This window comes from Daphnia pulex, chromosome 5 (genome assembly GCF_021134715.1).
Source record: "Daphnia pulex isolate KAP4 chromosome 5, ASM2113471v1".
Lineage (NCBI taxonomy): Eukaryota > Metazoa > Arthropoda > Branchiopoda > Diplostraca > Daphniidae > Daphnia > Daphnia pulex.
Window position 1 is genome coordinate 4,356,970 of NC_060021.1, and position 13,041 is coordinate 4,370,010.

A 13,041-nucleotide genomic window follows, 5' to 3' on the forward strand; every position below is an offset into this window, starting at 1 on the left:
AATTTGCTCAACAACAAAAATATATTTCATTATTCTTTTTTACTATTTAAAAAGATAGCGATTATCCAAGAAAAATTTTTGTTTGAAAAAGAGGACCGGGGCATTGCAACTGTTCATTATTGTACTATTTAAACTACTAATGCTGACTACACTTACTAAGTCAGATTTTAGTATTGGTGTCTGTAATTGGGAATGTGAAAACAAACTAAAAAATCATGATGTTTACAAGTAACTGTTATATTTAGAATGCAAAATAAGTAACTCATCGTGTGATGACTGATCCTAAAAATAGTATAAGAAATTTAAAAGACATTATTATCACATACAATTATCACAGCAAAGGAAAATATACCTCTGTAGTCATAACCGAAATTGGTAATGCAAGATTGATCCAGTGCATGGCTTGGTCATACTTCCCTAACCTAAGAACGGCACACAGAATATAAGTTTAAAAATCAGTTAATCCAAAGTCAACCTATAACTACACAAAATTTTACACTTATTCGTACTATGAAAGAAAACCGTGACTAAAAAGCTTTTGACATTAAATATAACAAATAGACAGCGAACTACGACGAAAAAATTAAATTAAATCTCATACTGAATGAAGCATTTGGCAATGTAGAGGGAGTTTGTTTTTGATGGCTTGGCTCGAAGTTTATCTGAATGCAAAAAATGCGACAGCGCTTCTTCAATGGACCCACTTGGAATATCTTTAAAAAGTGCAGCTGCAACCTGAACATAGAGAAACTTAATTATAATTTGATACTAGACATTTGCCTTTTCTCTTTATACCTTTCGCTCAATCCATGACAAAGAAGATACCTGTGAGAATCATTAAGTGAGATATGATATAATTTATTATTAAAATATTTTAAAATATCAATTTTCTCGACTACTAGCCTCAAAACTGAATCGTCCGAGAAGGTGATGAAGAAGGTAGTCTGAAGGATTAATTTGAATAGCTTTATCTATGTATTCCTTGAAAAGGACACCATTGCGGATTTTTTCTGAAACGCTAACGTAACAACTTGTGGCACCCAATGAGATAGCAAACCTAGAAATAAAACATATATTCGTCAACACATCAACTTTTGAAAGGATATTTTGTTTTTAAATAGACCAACCATTTATTGGCTTCCGCGTTTGATTCGTCTGCACTCAAAGCTTTTTTTGCCCAATCAACAGCTAATTCAAAAATTATAGGTTATATCCTAAAAACTAGAAAACAATTAATGTAGAATAGAATATACCCTTGAAGCTCAGTTCCTTTTGTCTATTTGGATCAGGAGAAGCTTGAGCAGCCATTCTGCAGGATTTTGCAATCCGCCATAAAAATTCCACATTGCAATCAAACTAAGATGGGAAAACAAAACAAATCATGATAACTGGCAAAATTTGATTAAATTTGACAAGACAACAACCTCACTTTCATGATCAGTTAGTAATCTAAATGCAACTTCATGATCAGCAGAAGATCCTTCTAATAAACTGTCAACTTTATCAAACAGATCTATAGCTTCACTTGAAATACTGTAGAATTTAGAAGACAAAATTGAATTAAAAGTCATATGTAAATAAATAAATGTACTTTGTACTTGGTAATATTTATCTGGTCGCCAAGATCATTTTCAGGGAAATCAAAAAATTCTTCAGTTGAGCCTTCATTATCAGACCATGCAGACTGATATTCAACATCACTAGTAGAAGACATATATGATAAAGTGTTTTTAAAACGGACAACTTTGAATGACTTTTTCGACTTGCAATCTTCATCTTTTTCATTGTTGAGATCAACTTTTGAAGATGCTGCCTTGAGCTCTTCTATCTCCTTTCTGAGAATATCTATTGCAGAATTGAGTTGCTCTATGTTACAATTTGTTTCCTTTAAGTTATCGAATCTCGTTGCTCGATTAATTCGGTCATAGAAAAACCAAACTGCTAAAATGGATGAACTTGTTACTAATCCACCTAGTATTATAACGACAGGTTTACTATCAACGTTAGATATGTTGTTGCCCATGGTAATAAATTGTGTCCATCAATAAACTAAATGAGTTTACTCCTTAAACTGTAGTCGTAGCTATTTGACAGCAACAAAAATTCAGAGCCAATGAAAAGATAAGATTTTTTTTTGTTTTGATTTCGAAATTTTCCATTTGACTGTAGCAGACTACATTTAGATAAAAATGGTTTTCCAGGGTTTTTAGCAGTGTTCTGTCGAATAAGGTTTTTCGTGATTTGAGCGTAGTCGAATCACGAATAACTTTCATTTATTCGACGAATAACAAATACGAATAAAAATAAGGGTCTTATTCGAATTTTCGAATAGAATAACGAATAACGAATAAGAATAAAGTTTCGAATAAATTTTCGAATAAAAGATAAGAAAATTTCGGATTTTAATCAATTAGTAAAAGGTTTTAAGAGAATGGGTAAACGAAATTGATTTATGAAAAAACAAAATAAAAGTTTTTCGGTCTTGGCTTCCTACCACATTTAAGATTTAATTGGAATTTAAATTTTTGCAGAACCCAGTTTCCAGTTAATGCCCAACATAGCGATTTGTGATGACTCATAGCGCCACTTAGTGTAACTTAGGAATTTGCTACAACACAAATTTCGGTGGTTGAAGCACCACCCTCTAGGCAATTCCTTTCCCTAGCAATGGGGGTGGAGCTTCAACCCCCTAAAAGTTGTCTTCCTCTGTCTCACCACAGGTGGCGCTGGCGCTAAATGTGCCTTAAACAGTATCCCAAAATGCAACATTGATTCGAAAGTGATTCGATTTATTTATTCGAAATGTTATTCGCGGACAACGAATAATTTTTTTCTAAAAGATAAAGAATAACGAATACGAATAACTGTCATTTATTCGACGAATAACGAATACGAATAATGTTATTCTTTATTCGCGAATAAGGAATTTTATTCGAAAGAAATTATCCGACAGAACACTGGTTTTTAGGCTATCAGAAGCTCTGGTTTTATTTCAAATTGTTATGTAGAAAAAAAGCTGGTTGAATGAATTTTGTTAAACATAATAATTTTAAATAATTTTAATTTTATTTGAAAATTTGTTTCACTTGATTTTAAAAATATACAGTTTTTCACTGAGAAACTTGACAGCTAAGCCTACACGTTCTCTTATATTCTATTTCTATTCAGACTGCTTCTGGCTTTCTGCTCATGTTTTTTAGTGTAAGAAAGTTCTCGAACAGTCGAACGTCTGATTATGAGCATGTTCTAAGGAACTCTAGATTTTCAGTGTGAATTGTGACATTGTGTTGTTTTGACGTTATATAGACTAGGTCAGTTAGCGTTTTCAATATTACAGTTATCGATTAATCAATAATTGGATTAATGAATGTCTATTTTGCGATTTAGAAACCTTTAGGATTTAAAATGGTCAAAGAAATGAAATTTTACGATTTGCTTGGAGTCAAGCCAAACTGTACCAACGATGAACTCAAAAAGGCATATCGAAAACTAGCGTTGAAGTACCATCCGGATAAAAATCCGAATGAGGGTGACAAAGTATAATTCTGAAAGGCAGCAGTATTTTAATTTCTTTACTAATTTTGTGCAAACGTTTTTCTGTTTTAGTTCAAACTGATATCACAGGCATATGAAGTTTTGTCGAACCCAGATAAACGAAAAATTTATGATGAAGGAGGAGAACAAGCTCTAAAGGAAGGATCCAGTGGAGGACCTGGTGGCTTCTCTTCTCCAATGGACATTTTTGGTATATTAATTGTAGATTTGAAGTAATTTTGCTTGTATTTTAAATTTTATATTATTTAGACATGTTTTTTGGCGGAGGTGGTGGCCGTGGCAGACGAGAAAGAAAAGGAAAAGATGTCGTTCATCAAATGTCAGTCACTCTTGAGGAGCTGTACAATGGGTCTGTTCGCAAGCTGGCATTGCAAAAAAATGTTGTTTGTGATGGTTGTGAAGGTAGTAAAGCTTTGTTTTTAGTTAAAATCTTCAGTAGTTCCAAAGTTGTTTGCTTTGTGCAGGTCTGGGAGGTAAGAAAGGAGCAGTGGAACGATGCCCTAACTGTCGGGGTAGTGGTATGCAAGTGAGGATTCAACAGATTGGCCCTGGGATGGTCCAACAAATACAGTCAGTTTGTGGGGAATGTCAAGGGCAAGGTGAAAGAATCAATGCCAAAGACCGATGTAAGATCTGTTTAGGGAAAAAGGTATGTAATTAAATTCTTGTCTTTTTTTTCTGTATTATTTATTTAACGCTTACTCTAAACTGCAGGTTGTAAGGGAGAGAAAAGTTCTAGAAGTCCATGTTGATAAAGGAATGGTCGATGGGCAAAAAATAACTTTTAACGGTGAAGGAGACCAAGAGCCAGGGCTTGAACCAGGCGACATTATTATTGTATTAGACGAAAAAGAACATCCGGTTTTTAAGTATGGATAACTGTTATGTTTCACTGATTTATCATCATAATTAATCGAATGATTTTTTTTTTTCATTCATGTTATTAAGGCGATCTTCCGATAATTTAGTAATGCGAATGGAACTGACGCTCGTAGAAGCACTGTGTGGTTTTCGTAAATCGATCCGCACTCTCGACGAACGTGATCTCGTTATTTCAGCACTTCCAGGTCAGGTGTTTAAACAAGGCGATCTAAAGTGTATCCTCAACGAAGGAATGCCTCACTACCGAAATCCTTTCGAAAAAGGACGTTTAATAATTCAGTTTTGTGTTGAGTTTCCTCGTCAGCTCTCACAAGACGTTATTCCTCAGTTAGAAAGTCTTCTTCCTCCTAGGTAATTAAGTAATAATTTGGCGAAGCTGAACGCAAGCTTACATATTTGTATTCAATTAAAGGCCAGAAGTTATTGTCTCTGACCAAGCTGAAGAAGCGGTTCTGATGGATTTCAATCCAGAAAACGAGGCACGTCGCCAGCGAGAACAGCGTGAAGCTTATTATGAAGATGAAGACAATCCGCAAGGACCCCGTGGCGTTCAATGTGCAACTCAATAGAGGGGGTAAATCTGCACTCGACATACCATTTACACTTTGGTATTCGTTTTGTCTAATTCTGTATGGAAATTGATGTTCGTTTATCACTTTCAACTAGTAAAGTTGTCCATATTCCTCCATCATTCGAATAAAATCTGATCGCAGGTCAAACAAACATATATGTCAAGCTTCTAGCCGAGTTCTCCATTTTCTATGGAAATTACTGTTGGATCCCTACTATTTCGTGACGTGTAGTGGGATCAATGATTCTTTTATTTTTTTTACAATTCTAAATGAATATGCCACGTAATGTATCGTATCTTTTATTCAAACAGAAGTTCGTACGTATTATTAGGGAATGGTTATTTAATTCGAATGTATTAAAGATAGGAAACCAGTGACCGCATATCCCTTGCTCGAAAGTCGAATCTGACAAAAATATTAAATAAGGCATTCCTCTAGCGTCGCATTGAGCCGTCGTCCAAGGAGCGCTTAATGGCAAGACCGGAATTTTCGACTGTTTAAATTTGAGACTCATTAAACGGTGAAGATCCTCTAATTCGACTATTGGTGTAGGGGAGCCTTCAACCAAAATACCAACAGCATACGGAGCTAAGCCTTGTGAAGCGATAACACGGATCTAATAACGGAGAAAAAACATTAGTTAGTAATGAACATTTGAAAGTTTCCAATAATTGAATAATTACGCCTTATTTCGGGTGAAATAAGCGTCTGTAAGAAAGAAACAAACGGTCAACTCCAATTTCACCTGGGACGTAACTAAACACGGCCAAGAAGATTTCCGCTGAAACTTGACCATCAATGACTTTTTCGTCTCCTCATTCAACTGAAAGAGAAAATCAATCGGTATTAGCACATACACACAATAGTAAGAATAACAAATGAGAGTCAAAACCTGCAAATCAGCAAACACAGCGGGTTTGTAAAGTTCTAAGACTTCAAAAGGTTCCGATCCCAGAGTGGGGGAGCCAAATTCAATCTTCTGTTCCACAAACGTTTCGTCTGAATGCCCGTCGTGTTGAGAAGAACGGGCTGTTGAAGATAAAATTTCCACCAGCGAAGCCTAGTTTTCCAAAGGAGTATGAATTCGTAATTTTTCAGAGCCGGTTGCGTTAGAGTGAAAAGATTGAGATAAGTTTGCGGAAGGGCCTCAGTCCGCCTCAGTCAAGTCCGCCAAGGCCGTCACGTAGAAATGTCTCCCCTTTCACAAATTTCTCCCCACGATCCCCTCCACGATCAACACCACGATAACGTTGGCTATCACGATCACGATCCGATGGACGATATCCTCCCGGTCCGTCTCTGTTACTACCACGATAGTACCTATCGCCGTATCGCGCATATTATATCCATCCCGATCCTAGTTTTTTTGCGTTAATTATAACTAGTTATCAAACAAAAACCAAATTAATGACGTAATGAATATTACCCTGTAATCGTATCCAGAAGGGTCATTTCTACCACGAAAATCTCTCGGATCTGCGGGTGCACGATCGAATCCTTCGCGATCGCGACGATCAGACTGAGGCCTATTATATGGTTCCCGTTCTCGTTGGGGCGGGGCCATTTCGTTTTCGTAATCGTTGCCACTGTTGTGACCGCCAGATGGGGACACGCCGCTGTTGTTTTTCGCTGTTCTTCCTATGCTTGACGTTTCTCGTAGTGGCTAAAATCGTCGAAAATGGACGTTGCGTGGCGGTACGAATGAAGGATCTTCAACACCTAATTGAAAAATAGTAATATTCTTTAGAACTGGAGATTCTAAATGGAGTTTGGTCATTACCTGACGACCCCTATTCAACGGGAACCTCTTGGGTATCGCGTGAATTTGTAACGGGCTTGTTCTCGTTGTTTTTGTAACAGAACGTTCGGCTCACTCCCGTATCTGTTCCCTTTTTCTGCTGCAAAACAATCGCCAACTCTGACTACTAGATGTCAGCGCCAGCCGCGCTTATTCCGCCAGAAGCGATTTATCAAGAAGCGCAAAAGCAAGACTCAACCGGGCGACATGAGCGCGTTTAACTTTAATTACATTTTTCTCTTATTCCCTTACCTTTTATCTTTTACTCCATTACATTTTACTTCATGTTTTTCTCTTATTCCTTTATCTTTATCTTTTATTATATTTTGTGGCTCATTTTACCCTTCTCGGAACTCTAGAAATAGTCGTTATATAACCTTTGTCGGTCTCGTCTGAACTTGGTTTTTGCCTCTTTTCGACAAGGTCGGGCAGGATTATATAACTTTTTAACTTGTCTGAACCTGTTTTTCTCTATGCCTTGCGTGTTAAAAAACGCAGCCGGCATGAGTATAAAAACCCGATGTAAAAGCTATTCACCACCGCACTTCTCTCTCTCATTTTACCCGTAACTTACCGAGGCGTTCGCTCCTCTTTTCGTACTGTTTTGTATTAAATTCAATTCCATTTAAGTGTTGTCAAATCTTCTTTAAACTAGTATCGACCCTTTACTAGTTCATCACCTAGCCTGACGCTCGACCGCCGCCTACCAATTGTACTCAAGTAAATTGTCGCTATCGTTTATTCTTGTCTAAATTATATTAGGCCTATTGTTCTGTCTTACTAGTAAAAATACACGGGTTAAACCAAAATCGTTCATGTTTGTCTTCATCATTTGTGCCATAACATTGTGAGTAAATTCGCCTCTTTAGTTATTAAGTATCTTCGTATTGGTGACACAATGATTGTGTTGGGTCAACCTTTACATTTTCCAGCCGAATGTGAAGCACAACGCAGCATTAGGCACGATTTTAACATAAATCCATTTGACGGGACCACGCCATTTGTCTTGGGACCAAACCGATAAGGTCGACGACATGTCCACTGCCGACGACTAAGAAACAAAACAATAGGTCATTTCTAATTATTCTATAAGTTGAGCTGCAGCCAAATTCACCATTTCAGCCATGCCGCAGAAATGTCCGGATGCTTTGACGGTAAAGTACAAATACACTGGACCCTTTCCATCCCTGAAAAAAAAATATATAAATATGAATGGTACTTGAACACCAAAATAAAAACGAAAATTATGAGTATCAAGAAAATGGGCAAAACCTTTCACGGAAGGCAGCGTCAAGTCGCTTGTTGCCATGTTCTGTTGAACACCAGATTTCATATTTGATGGATCGATGAATGTCATCTTCTGAATATGATTTGATGACAAAGAAACGTGCATTCTTGGCCGACAAATCAAACTCTTTTGAATTGTAAATGTTTTTTTATTGTAACTCTTCCAACACGGGATTGGCTTGGGTCGGTGCACAGCCGCGTTAAACTGCTTATTTTACCGATTTCCAGTACCTACACACCCCTAACAGTTTCAGTACCCTTCAATATGGTACTGAAACGCAATTCAGTATTTTACTGTACTTGCTTAAGTACAAATTCTCTACTAACCATTCATTTGCCTACTTTTTACGTTATTCCTAGTGAAACTGTTAGTAGGCATAGTTCTGTTCAGTAGGTTGGTCCAGCAGTTTATAAAGATTTAGTTAGTAGTCTGAAAAATTCAGTATGTTCAGGTAGGGTTAGTAGTTTGATTTTAAAAAGTAATCAATAATAAAAGCAATGTAGGTTATAGCTAGTAGTTTACAAAAATTTAGTACTTTTGTTATAAGTAGTGTGAACAATTCAGTACCTTAGACTAGTAGGTTACAACTTACAAGGAATAAGTAGTATTCGTTAGGATAGTAGCTTTTGTATATATCAATGTGGCGTGCCTGTAAGGCACTAGACTGCCACGCCAAAGGTCCGGGTTCAATTCCCGAATAAATCAAGTCTTCTTTCCAAGTTAAATAAAATCGAAATGGTCGGTTAGTAGGATACAATTGGTTAGTAGCTTGGTGCCGAATAATATCAGTAGGAATCTCCTACAATCAATGCCGTAAATGAAGTGGTCAAAACTTTTTAAGTAATGGGTGGGTAGTAAAAGCAGGAAAGAATTTAAAGTGGTTTAGTTTATCCTTAGTAAGTTGAACACCGGATAGGGGTTTCTAATAAAATTAGTAAGGCGAGTAAGAAAAGGTAGAAGAATTGAGAAGTAGTTTCAATCAATTGGTTAGTAGGCTGGGTACCGAGTAGCAGTTACATGAAAGTAGGATACCGCCACTGTGTGGTGCTGGTGGAGCAGCGGTTGGCGCAAAAACCAATTGGGCAGCAGCCGTTTTAGGCGGAGTTACCGCAACCGGCTGTTGATGCCCAACGGGTTGGGCTGGAGCAGGAGATGGAGTAGGTCGTGTTGGGCGTGGTTGCGGTTGTATTTAATGATTAACTTGTTGGTGTTGTTGCTGATGTTGGCTGCCCTGCTGCTGTTGATGATGATAATGTTGACTATGCTGCTGATATTGCTATTGCTGTTGATTATGATGATGATGTTGTTGCTGTGATGGCAGATGCCGGGCAGATGTGGTTGTCCTATCGATTTTGACGGAACTGAAACCGGTTGCTGAACAGTCGAGATTGGTGTTGGTTGAGCAGTAGCTAGGGGATAGGGGCACATGCAGGGGCCTGATGCTGAAGAGAAGCTGATGCTGAACTAGGTGGATTGACTTCACTGCCGGTCTTGTTGTCCCATGTGCCAATATCCAAACTTGGAGTTGGTGGTGTTAAAATAGGCGGCGGAACCATCGACTTTTTCTTTGTAGTCAATTGTGGCTTGGCTGGCTGGCGATTAAAGTCCAAGTCAGCTTCTTCGGTTGCTGAGACTGCTGTTGCTTCAGTTCCTGTTTTGAACAGGTTTAGCTGTCTCAAGCGACAGTCGCATAACTTGTTCTACTTGCTTCACACCCGGAGATGACGAGGATTCCTCCTGTCGGCCAGTCAAAGGGGCCGATGAAGTGTAGGCTGTGTGATGATCGGCAGTTCTTCCTGTTTGATAGTTTGATAGTAGTCGTCGTAATGGGCCGTTTTGCGATCCCATGTCTAATATGAATTCTGCACCGACACCATAGCTGCCACCGAAAGCCGGCTGGCCACCAAAATTACTGAAACAGCCCAAACATGCCATCTTGTTGGTGAAGGTGCTGAGACTGATGTGAAGGGGCTCCATATCCACCCAAAAGGGCACATCACTTGTTGACATCACATAACCAAATGGAAAAAAGGAATCTAAAATGAAACAATATTTTTTTTTTAGTATTTCAGAGTTTTAAAATAGTTTAAAATTAATTTCAAATTATTTAAATCATAATTTGAAATATGACATGCGAGCCGGGGAGCCGGGCACATCACTCACTCACGAACTTACGTTGGAGAACGACCTAGTTTATACTTGTCCTTTTTTTATTCTAACTTATCCTTTTATTTCGTTAAAATGGACCCTTATGGAGTCCTAACGGATTCAGAAATAAATCTGGTGAAAAATCTGAACGTTGGGGAAAAAGTTATGTCCCACCTGAACAAAAAAGTTGAAGTCGCTAAAACTGCAAAAACGCTTCTTGCTCAAGCGACTCATTCGCAAGAGATTCTATATGTCTTAAGAGACTGTTCATCGGCTTATAAAAAGTCTGAAACATGGGGGCTAAATTGTGAAATAATACACAATTCTGAGTTTTTTGTTGGGGTAAAAATAGTTTACTAACCTAAGCTAAACCTAAACTAACAAAAGATCTTTCTAGGAAAAGCCGCTGAAGAAAGAAGAATGGAATGAGAAAAAGGGGCGCCTTTTGATGAAGGCAGCTTCCATCATAAATCTCAAGGATGCTTCTGCAGCAGATAAAGAAGAGGCACGAGCAGATAAAGAACTTGAAGAAGAAAAAAAAGCCGCTGTCAAGCTGATGAAAACTAAGCAGCAAAAATGTTGTCCAAAGAAGACCAATAAATAAAAACGCCGTGGAAATGGTCAGAGAGCCAGACGCGCCAAACGCAAACAACAAAAATCTGGCAAAAAAGGTAGAAGACTAAATTTGAAAAACCAAAAATAACTGTTCGACTAAACTCTGTTCCTTTTTAAAACTAGGCTTTTAGTCTGAGAAATACTCTATGAGACGACGACACAACATTCTAATTTTGAAATTAAAACGTATTTTTTTTTTAATTCAACGAGTAGCCTATAAAAGCAATCAATAATAAATGAAATTGTTCCTGTTACCTAATTGCTGTTCTTTCTTCACTTCACACAACACTTCACTCAACCGACACAACGAAACTTCCGAAATGAAAAATGGCGAACTCCAGGGGTGACGTCAAGTCGTCAAGTGAAGAAATTAAGAACGAGTCTAATCAGTCTCCACGAAGCAAACACGGGAAAAATGAAGTTCGGAAACCCTCTGCCAGGAATCAGTTGAACTAAATTTCCAAATAATTACTTCATTTTAATTGTTCTAAAAATTCAGAAACCAAGTAATTGATTTCAGGACCGTTAATACCCGAGGGCGAACCTTGACAGCAGGTCTTGTTTAACTGAGAACGGCTGTAGTGAATGAAGAACAGAAAACCGGAATAACTCGTAAAATCTGACACTAGAACGGCAACATTTTCAGTTTTCAGAACACTAGAGCGGAAATTTGGACCTGCTACGTAGTGAGCTTTTTTACCGTTAGATGGGGTTAAGTGCTTAGCAAAAAGTTTATATTGAGTGCGCGAATTTTAAATCCACTATTTCTGATCTATTGCCTATACTACAGGCTGTTTTGCGACGGTGATGATAAAATGCTTTTTTTTTAATCAGTCACACAGCACATACGTTTTGCAAAAAAAACATCGTAAACTAAAACCGGAAGAGTTGACAAAAACGACTTTGCCCACATAGACAATTGTAATTTAGTTTATAAGTTCAGGTTGCATTTTTGATCCTTGGCATTTTAAAGATATTCCACGTGGGTCCATTGAAAACAGGAATTCTTTTGTGTGATTTAATATCAGGAATATCCGAGGATTATTTTATACCAAGTCGGAAGTGGGTGTAGCCTACTCTGTGTCTATAGGAAATCGATATTCGATTTTGAACGAGTTTCTTAATGGCTATTTTATAGCACTAACAAGCATACGCATCTGACCAAATTTCGTATTACCGTACACCTATTACCATGAACGTTTTATGATTTTACAAAAATCAATACTAAAGGTTGCGCATATTAAGCACCGACACATCTCGGCACATGATGTTCTCTTCAAAAAAAGTCTCTGGTCACTTGCTTCGCGATTAATAATTGTTACCAATTAGAAATTAATGGACAAGATTTGAGCTGACACCTTACAAGTCAGTGAATCTCACACGTCGATTATGCCACGCGTACATTTTGAATTTTAAAAAAAATAAATTTACAGGTTCATTATCGGATCTTTACAGCCCACAATCAAGTTCACCGCCATTTTACTTCTATATTCCAATCGTCCCGTGATCCAAATAGAACTCAGATTGAACCTTATACCTGTATGTAGGGCAGTTTTCTAAATTCCACTGCTTGTAGTTTGTTAGACGTATATATTGCGAGACCAACTCGGTCACTACTACGTTTATAATTGATGCGTAGTGTAGTTGTCTACTGCATCTCAGTTCTTCTTCTTCCCTATGGATGTGAAGCCAAAGGCAGCACACGCAGCAGTACTACAGTCTGCGTACAGAGGAATCAAGCAGAGTGTGGGCACAGCGGAAAAAGAGAAAAGTTAGTTTGTATGTTTGACCCACTTTCTCCCATCGACCCTGGTCTCTCTACATTTCGGTCTACGGGTATAGAAAAGTTCGAAGCAAAGGCTGGACCTTTTTATATGGGGACGGAGCAACGCGGGGCATTTGATCGTACAGCCATGATATCGGTACTACACCGTTGGATATAGTACTCTGTAGCATGTGATCTATGCCGAGCTGAGTAGATATTTACGCTTCTCAAATCAACTCGCAGCCAGTAGAGTATATAAATTCCGTAGAAATGTATGCGCACATTTTTTGACACAAGAATGCTGTTGTCGGTCGAATACTGTTCGTCTTCCGTGTAAACGTCTCGTCGCTTGCCCTTCCTCCCATTTAAACCTTGGCTGCATGTCCTAGATCTGGATGTGTAAGCAAAAATCAATCGC

At 37.9% G+C, this 13,041-nt stretch overlaps 2 protein-coding genes and 1 pseudogene across 3 annotated transcripts; 1 reads left to right on the forward strand and 2 right to left on the reverse strand.

The window, feature by feature from the left end:
* Positions 1-221: 221 nt before the first annotated feature.
* LOC124194775 (regulator of microtubule dynamics protein 2-like) lies at positions 222-2,959 on the reverse strand. The gene is made up of 9 exons (XM_046589142.1): positions 1,599-2,959; positions 1,425-1,533; positions 1,254-1,356; positions 1,128-1,188; positions 904-1,057; positions 796-825; positions 602-735; positions 353-422; positions 222-282 (listed from the first exon to the last, which is right to left on the reverse strand). The coding sequence occupies exons 1-9, from the start codon at positions 2,021-2,023 to the stop codon at positions 223-225; spliced, it is 1,146 nt and encodes a 381-aa protein (XP_046445098.1). The 5' UTR covers positions 2,024-2,959; the 3' UTR covers position 222.
* Positions 2,960-3,149: 190 nt separating this feature from the next.
* On the forward strand, positions 3,150-5,164 carry LOC124194774 (dnaJ homolog subfamily A member 1-like). Of its 2 annotated transcripts, none has more exons than XM_046589141.1 (8): positions 3,150-3,311; positions 3,398-3,537; positions 3,607-3,745; positions 3,805-3,957; positions 4,020-4,204; positions 4,270-4,424; positions 4,504-4,788; positions 4,850-5,164. In XM_046589141.1, exons 2-8 carry the CDS (start codon positions 3,406-3,408, stop codon positions 5,004-5,006), a joined length of 1,206 nt encoding a protein of 401 aa, XP_046445097.1. In that variant the 5' UTR covers positions 3,150-3,311; positions 3,398-3,405; the 3' UTR covers positions 5,007-5,164. The 2 variants fall into 2 exon arrangements, with proteins under 2 accessions (XP_046445097.1, XP_046445096.1); XM_046589140.1 differs by having other exon boundaries at positions 3,155-3,311; positions 3,388-3,537.
* Positions 5,165-5,281: 117 nt separating this feature from the next.
* On the reverse strand, positions 5,282-10,091 carry LOC124194799 (annotated as a pseudogene).
* Positions 10,092-13,041: the final 2,950 nt, after the last annotated feature.